Source organism: Acipenser ruthenus, chromosome 9, assembly GCF_902713425.1.
Source record: "Acipenser ruthenus chromosome 9, fAciRut3.2 maternal haplotype, whole genome shotgun sequence".
Lineage (NCBI taxonomy): Eukaryota > Metazoa > Chordata > Actinopteri > Acipenseriformes > Acipenseridae > Acipenser > Acipenser ruthenus.
In genome coordinates, this window is record NC_081197.1 from 4957790 (window position 1) to 4966417 (window position 8628).

The window sequence follows — 8628 nt, forward strand, 5'->3', positions numbered from 1 at the left end:
TAGCATCTGACAAGCAGGGCACTGAGGAAAGCTGGCATAGATGTGCAGGAATTGAGCCTTAACAGTTTGACTGCAGGTGCTTTTAAACTCGGGTTGTCGTGCTGTGTTTTTTTTTTTTCTTCTACGTTGAATGTTTTATCCAGCTGGCTCTAACGGTCTCGGTAGCAGCGTTTTTGAACAAAATAATTCTTGTTTCGAAAAGTTAGGGAGGATGCAGAACAGAATTAAATAAACTCAATGGGATGCACGCTGGTTTACATTTTATTATTGGGTCAGCTAAAGGTAAAAATCAAATACACAAATCAAACGTACAGTAAATTTAGGCTGCTCCTTTTTTTTTTTTTTTTTTCCTACAATCAACATGGATGTCTTGTCAATCACAAACGACGAGTCTTTTAGTAGCAGCTACTGGACTGTGTTGCTGATAAATGCAAACAGTATTTCGTCCTCTGCACTCACGTATTGAGCACAATTTATGAATGCTTCTGAGATGTGTTTTTGTAACATGAAGCCTCCGAGGCTAATTTTGAAAAGCATCTGACATGCTTTTCATGCTTTTCTGGTTACCTGTGTTGTGAAAAGGAAATGCAAGCACTGAAAGAGATTGTGTGGTTTTTCAAAGTTCAATACTATTTTTAAATTAATTTTTGACCTGAGATGTCTTGGGTTTTGATGCTTTGTATTTTTTTTTTTTTTTTTACAGTAGAAAGCACTCTTCAGTTAAAGATTTCCAACAGAGGTACAGAATTGACATTCCATGTAGTTTTATGAGGCGATTCAAACAATATACTGTACCTCCATAATATACCTCAAATTAATTTAAATCTGCTCTTGATGACTTTGTATGTCAGCTGCAAAGCTTGTTGGACCTTTTTTTAGTTTCTTTTTTGTTAACTCTCAATTTCTTGTATGTACTGCACTGTAGCTGTATATCCAAAAAAAAGTAAATACAATAGAATTAGGTGTCCTGCCCTACTGAAATCATTATCCCAGATGGAGTCTAGTTTTATTTGGCAGCTCTAGTCTGTTCAGCATTGCACCTCTATTTTTCATCATTACACCCGGCCTGAATATTACCCCAAATAGAAACTGGCTTGTACGTTTTATATTAACAGTACATTACCCTGCCTTTCATTTCTGTGTGATTCAGTTTTAAAGAGCCTGTGCAGTAACTAGAGACTCACTCTGCCATTAAACTTAATTTAATATACTAGAATTCCATTCAAGTGGTGCATCAGTGACAGCACAGAGAACCAAGGGCATTGATTTTTATAATAAAAGCTTATGAGAATTTCTCGTGCCAGGCCTCGTTTTAAAGATATCATCATGTTACGTGCACATACTGCACAGTATCAAGCTCGGGCGAAATAGGTTGTTTCATCATACTGAAATCTGTGCTGTTTTATACTCTCTGTATTAATTATTCTCAGTGAAATACTGAAGCCCATAAAACATTTACTTTTATGAAATGAAACATGTTTTTAAATATTTATCTATTTTTATTTAAGGAAATCCTTACCCTGTCTGGATGCTGTTTCAGTATAAAAATGGCAATTGAAACTGATAAACATGTCTACTTCCCTGCAGGCTCTTGGTAAAGACCATACAGTAATTAGTCTTACTGCTGGGCTGGCGTCCAATGACCTGCCAAAGACACTATATACTGTAGATACATAAGTCAAGGACCTTTGTCCTACATTGTTCATACAGTAGATGTTTCTGTTAGCTTAATATTTAGACTGGATAGAAAGGGATATTGTGACAATAAGAAGGCACGGTGAGTCATCTTCCTGTCGCCTGCAGGAAAATACATTTTAGCCCTGTTTCTTAATTTGGATACAGTATTTGAAAATAAAAACTTGAAGTGTGACCATTTTATTTTCTTAGTTACCAGGTTACAGAGTTTTATTTAGGCTACATACTGTATTGTAGTTGAATGTGAACTGGCAATCAAAACACTAGCTGAAATGGGTTAGTAGTATTTTGTAGCACTGAAACAAATGCAGAAAGCTTCTCTTTGAGAGAACAGGCACAGTAATATTAAAACAAGGTCAACCCTACTGTAAGCTAAATGAACATGATGAAGGAATACCTTTTAGCTGCTGTGTTTGAACTGCACAGGTGGCAGGAAACAATGGTATCTAAAGTGATACTGTTGAACACTGAAGAATCTGCTCTCATCAGCTTCACAAAGTGAGAAACCTCAGACCGTTTAACTGGCTAGGTAGACGATGCTAAACATTGATTACCAGGAAAGTAAGCCCTATTGTCTTTTTAAATAAGGCTGGTTAGCTTCCGGTAAATTTTTTTTAGAAAAAAAACGTTTTCATTTTTAAAACTAACATATCTGTATTTGGAATACTTGTTACCACGAGAAGCCCTCTAATAGAATGATGTTACTTTTTCATAAATGTCTGCAGTATGCATGTGTGTAGTCAAGATGATGTGGAAAAGACTATTGGATATTAAAGATTAAATCAATTATCCCTTCACTGTAAATCTACTGCTGCAAGTCTAATATCTATTTGGAGCATAACTGACAACGTTTAGACCTTTTATTGACTAAACATTTAACGACACCCCTAAACTTCTGTACAAGCCCAGCAAATGAATCTTATTAAGCTTATTAAATTCACAGAATGTCCCTTAAGAATTAGGTGCTTCTATGATTCCCTGTTTGAAAACAGCTCGTGGGAAGGCACTGCAGCAAGTGAAACAGATAGAATCAAAAAGAAGCAAACGTTTTTGCTTGTGAATAGCTCCAGTGAATTCTCCCGCTACCTGGTGGCAAACTTACATTTCTAGAAGGGTTGTAACATTTTACAGCAACCCACCAACACACACCTTCAGTTCTGGTGTTCTGCTGTAGTGAGGGACACAAGTGACCCCTTCAGGCTGCGTGGGCCTCTTCCAGCCGAGCAGGAAACAATCCATTCAACAGCTGCACGGCTCTCCCACAGGCGCATCAGTGCTACGTTGATAATGCATCTCTCTCTTTTTTAAAGGAACCAGAAACGTACGTTTCTGAAACCATGGTACAGTAGTTACACTATATTGGGGCTTAAATGATGATTCATTTGGTTTTCTGTTTTACACTTGGTTACAATGTGAGCTGGGGAAGATACTGAAGTGTTATATTTACTTAGTTGTTTTTAGTTGATTCTTTGTCTCGCAAAGCAAAAACTGAAGTACCAAAATCAATGAAACTTCTAACTGCAATTTTTTTTTTGGTGTTCCAGTATTTCGTAGGAGCATTACAGTACCAGCGCTGGGGATCATCAGTGGGAGACAGTGTTAGGATTGAGTAACAGAGTGAAGCGGCCTGTAACATTTTGTTCCTTCTGGTGAGAGCAGGATCTCTGGTAATCTTGCCTGGCCGGTAGGAGTGCAATCTCAGCGGCTCGGCTCCGCGGTGCTGGGACCGGAGAATGGAAAGCCCATCACGTGCTGCCGGCTTCAGCAGAGTGGTCTAGCGGCACAATGCTTACAGCTTGAAGCGCAGGCTGATCTGCGGCATTAAAATAAATTGGTAGTATTCATGCTTGTGTAAAAAAAAAAAAAACACAGGGCAGCAAGCGCTACACATCTCTGGGTGCCGTACTCTGATGTTGTTGAGTCCTGTTTTTTTATTTTATTTTTTAGTTTATTTATTTATTTGTTTATTTATTTATTTGTTATGTTTTACTTATTTATTTTTTTAAGCTGGTTTGAAAAAAAGGTCTGCTCCAGTTAATTGTGTTTTGCTGGGTTAGATCTGATCCCACAGTTTATTATTTGAACCACGGCCAGCAATTTTTTTTCAATGATTTGTACTGTATTTTTTAAACATTTTTATTACATCGCTGTGATTTTTGGATGAGACCCAGATTTCCTAATGTACTGCCTGCAGTACCTAATCCGTTTTATCTAGTTTTGACTAGCTTTATTTTTGTTTCTGAGTTCAGAGTGGCATATTGTAGAGCAGCCTGTACATTTGCTGTTCCTCCTCCACGGCTGTGCTCCAGTTGCCTTGGGATATGCAGTTTAAGCAAAAGCAACTTGAGACAAAAATAATCCCTCTCGCATGTGTGATCTTTAATGCAACGTTCTTTTCTTTTTTCGGAGTGGCTGGGAGACTGTGATGCTCTCTTGGAATACATGTATCTGTATACAACATAAAAAAAGAACACTTCAAAGGACTGGAAGTGCAAGCACACCCTGGGTAAAGTGCTACATTAAAGTACTTGAGTTGATTCATTCGTGTCACGTTGAAGAAAACAGAAAAAAAAAAAAGTTATAAGCGTGCTTAACTTTTACAGTACTTAAGCTGGCACTTTACGGCAAGTGAAACCTAATAAGACCAGGAATGGATCAAACTGCTATGCATCAGGCATCTTATTTCCATCCCTGTACTGTGGAGCTTTTCCCTGGAATTTAGGGACACTAATGAACATGTTTGAGCTGTTTCATAAGGATTAGTGCCACTTAAGTGGTTGTAGCTAACAAAATAATTACATACATGTTACCTGCTCTTCCTCTCACTTTTTTTATAGCTCTCAAAAGTGCAGTTTTGAAGAACTGTAAACGCATGTTACAGCAAACATGTATTTTCACCACCTAGGAAGAAAGTCGGTTGCAAACTCCTTGAAAGGCAAGCTAACTGAGGAATGCAGATATCAGGTTTTGAAACTCAATTTGGTGTCAAATGTGTTCAGGCCCTGAATTTTTACAATGGCACAAAAACCACAGTACTTGACACAGTTGTTCTGCCTTTTGGCTTGGTTTCTCTAGAATGAATAAGCAAGCATACGCACACTTTTGCCCTCCTTGGCGAAACAGGTGTGACACAGAGGGTGGTGCAATATGTGGAGGCTGGGCACTCCATGTGCCTGCTGCTACAGGTTTTAATACGTTTCCAATTCCTAAACCGTTCAACCCTGAAAAAAGCATGATGGTCGTGGGGGCCCTGTGTGTGCCTCCCACGCACTTCATGGTAAGTGGCTGGATTTGCATAGCGGCTAGTTACACTACGCTAGACTCGGCACGCATGAGTGCTGGTTTTATATGGGGCATGCATCATAACAAAGTGGTCAGCCACAAGACTGTGTAGGAGGTCTGGTCTATTGCCCAAAATGATTAGCTGCCTTAAGAGATTACCTTGCATAAACACATTCCTGTACTGCAGGCCTATACATTACTGTATATTCTGGTACCTTGTGTTGCTTCCTGACAAGGGATAATGCTGGATCGATGTTTCACATTTAGTAAAATGGCCAATGCATGGTTAAAATCTAATTTGGTCTAGATAGATTATAAATAACTAGGTCAAAGCCTTTCCATTGAGATTTAAATAAGGCCCTTATACTGTAGCCTATGTATCATTTTTATTGACAGAAAAGATAGAAAAAGTGTTTGTTTCCATACTGAATTATCGGAGGGGGGAAAAAATGCTTCCATGAGGCTTTTTAAATGACCCAAGTCATTAACCCTTCATAACCCTTTGGCCGTACTGTCTTTTTGTCGGTCTCACATGGCTTGGATACCGGAAGCCATGTGATAAGAGCTCAGCATGCATTGTACAGTAAGCAGATTTACCAACTGCGATGATGAAACTTCACACAGCCAAATCAGCTGAAAAAATGAATGGCATTTCTCTCGGATTGTAATTAGGAAAGTGTGTTGCATTAATGAGGAACTTTTAATTGGATTCCTGTGAGATTCCAAGTGTTCTGTAGGTGCTCACCACCTGACTCTTCAAGCCTCAATTACTTGAGCCTTCAGCAGCTTATCTGTTAGGTCCCTTGTGGCTCACTTTTATTAAATTCAATGATTTCAACCCTGCAGCTTTGCATCTATTTTTGCACAGTACTTCACATCACCTGGAAAGGGCTTTGCTGGCTTGTGGTCTTTTGGCTTTTAATAATGAATTCCTTTCTTGTCTGTATTATTATTTTTCTTAGCAGTCGCAATTATCTAGGGCGACTTACAATTGTTACAAGATATCACATTATTTTTACATACAATTATTTTTTACAAATTTATTTATACATACAATTACCCGTTTTATACAGTTGGGTTTTTACTGGCGCAATCTAGGTAAAGTACCTTGCTCAAGGGTATAGCAGCAGTGTCCCCCACCTGGGATTGAAACCCACGACCCTCCTGTCAAGAGTCCAGAGCCCTAACCACTACCCCCATACTGTAGAGTACACTCCCGCCCCCCCCCCCCCCCCCCCCCCCCCCCCCCCCCCCCCCCCCCCCCCCCCCCCCCCCCCCCCCCCCCAGGTTACATCTACCATGTTCAAATCAATATCCCAATAATATATAGCTTTTTTTTTAATTCTCTCCATTTTAAGGTTTTATTGGTTTATCCACATGCAGTGGATACAGTTTAAATAGGTTACTGTGGAGACGCCCAATCTCCTTTCACATGTGCTGTGTTACCAATGAGGCTTGTACAGCAAGATGGTTTTGTGTTTCCTCACAGCATCTGGACTGGACCATCAGTGAGGCGCCAAGAGGGGAGGGGAGGGGAGGGGAGGGGGCATGAAGAACCAAAATACTCGATTTACATACAGAACACAGAGGGCAATATTTTATTTAGCTCCGCCTCCTTCTGTCTTAAGTCTGTCCATATGGAATATATAAATAGTCTTCATTACAGTATGCAGTAATTCAGACTGTGTGTTTTTCTGGACAGAGGAAGTCTGATTTATTGGCTCTGCTGTGGGTAATGTAAGCAGCTTCATGTTTAACCATTACAGACCCTGCCTCCATTCCGCACTGTCATGTGATTTTCCTTGCTCAGAGCTTGCCTTGTTTTAGTGGTTGCCTCTTTTTCATGTCGATCTCCCCTGGTTAGAAGTCTCTTTCTGCTTAACAGTCTCAATTTCCATCTACAGCATTATAAATAATTATGCAACAGAAGCACACGTCTTTTACTAAACTAGAATGCTTCAAAGCCGTTCCAATCAGAGGTGTCTGCTTGAAGCACTGTATTTTAGTAAAAAGAGAGGGGTGAAGTAAGACGTTTATCAGTTCATGGTTAATCTGCTTTGGCAATTACAATCAGGATTTATAGTTGATTTCCTGGGAATCTCCTGCAGTGTTTTATCAAAGTACAATACAAACGGACCCTGGGGATTTAAAATGAGGTTTGCGTTTTGAAGTAGAACATTTTAAATTGGAAATACAAGCACTTTTCTGCAAGTCTTTCACAGTTTGCAAATCACGTTTTCCAAGAATGAAAGTTTCATTATTGCTGTTATATTACCACCTACAGTGAAGTACCACCATATTAGCACTATTTATTTTGTATTATGAAATATGTTCTCCTCATTAATTTAATCGCACACTTGTACTGTATAGACTTATATTTTCTAAGTGTTTTAATTGAATACGTTGTTAACATTTTTTTATTAAATTGTTTTGTAGAATTAACGGGTGTTGTGCTGCTTTAAAAAAAAAATTGTTAATTAATAGACTGGATTAAACGCTTTCCCCCTGTTACCAAAATAGTATCTCACTTGCAGAGATTTCAGGTGCTTTTCCCATTCAGCAGTAGCCAGGAATCATGTACAGTATGGGTGCGGTTTGTAGAATTCTGTGCCAAGGTGCTTCCTGGAATATTGTAGGTCTAGCAATGATGTCAACTACCATTCTACCATGAAATGGGGATGCAGAATGATCCTGCGGAGGACTTTGATTTAAATGTGAGATTTTACCATTTTGTGTGTTGTTTTTTTAGTTGCTTGTTTTTTTATTTCTCTTTCTCTCGCTCTCTGTTTTGTAGGCGGAATCTTACTAAGCTGTCGCTCATCTTCAGTCACATGCTTGCAGAAATCAAGGCGATCTTTCCTGCTGGCCATTTTCAAGGCGACACGTTCCGCATCACAAAAGCAGACGCGGCAGAATTTTGGAAGAGATTTTTTGGGGAGAAGTAAGTACTTCCTTTCTTTGCCCTTGGAATCACAATCCTGCCAGCTGATTTATCCACTCTGCTGTTATGTAAAGCATCCATCCTGTATCGATTGTCGGATAAATATCTGATTGGTCAGTCTTGATACAGCATGCTTGCATTTTGTTAGTATCTGCATTTCAAAGATGTGTGCTGTACTGTATGAAATTAATCATTTTGATTTTTTTAGCTGCTCATTGTTTTTGTTATGATTTGTTTTAAAGTCAAGTAAAAAAAGATTGTGAATTCGGAATTCAATGTTGCACCTATGTTTTGGTTACTTGCTCCAAATGTACGGTACATGCAAGAGAACAAAAATTAGTGACAATAGTTCAAATTACACGAGAATGTTAAGTCACTTCTGCTGTCATATTTGGTGACTTTCATTTCTGCAATCAGAACATTCATGTCTGAATGAGAAGATTCCCCTTTTTAATTATCGTAGTTTAGTCTTTGATCTTCTGTACCTCATTGTCAGACTGATCAAAGCTCCCTGGTTGGAAAAAATGGTACAGTACAGTAGCTGCTGAACTATGGCTCGCTCAGTTACTGCAAAGTAAAGCCTGTGTCACTGTCAGCCGGTGTCATGCCACTGGCACATCTAATTGAATTACCTTGATGTTTGTGTAAAATTCAGTGTTCCAGGGGCCTGCCTGCATCAGCTTAGTTAAAGACTTCTTCTCGGTGGATAA

The 8628-nt window shown here is 39.1% G+C and overlaps 1 protein-coding gene across 3 annotated transcripts in view; it reads left to right on the forward strand.

The window, feature by feature from the left end:
- LOC117407470 (E3 ubiquitin-protein ligase CBL-B-like) overlaps nt 1–8628 on the forward strand; it is a 63891-nt gene that overhangs the window by 22393 nt on the left and 32870 nt on the right. For all 3 annotated transcript variants that reach the window (XM_034923435.2, XM_059030892.1, XM_059030893.1), the window contains one exon: nt 7772–7918. In XM_034923435.2, coding sequence (XP_034779326.2) covers nt 7772–7918 — 147 coding nt within the window. The remainder of the gene's footprint in view (nt 1–7771; nt 7919–8628) is intronic.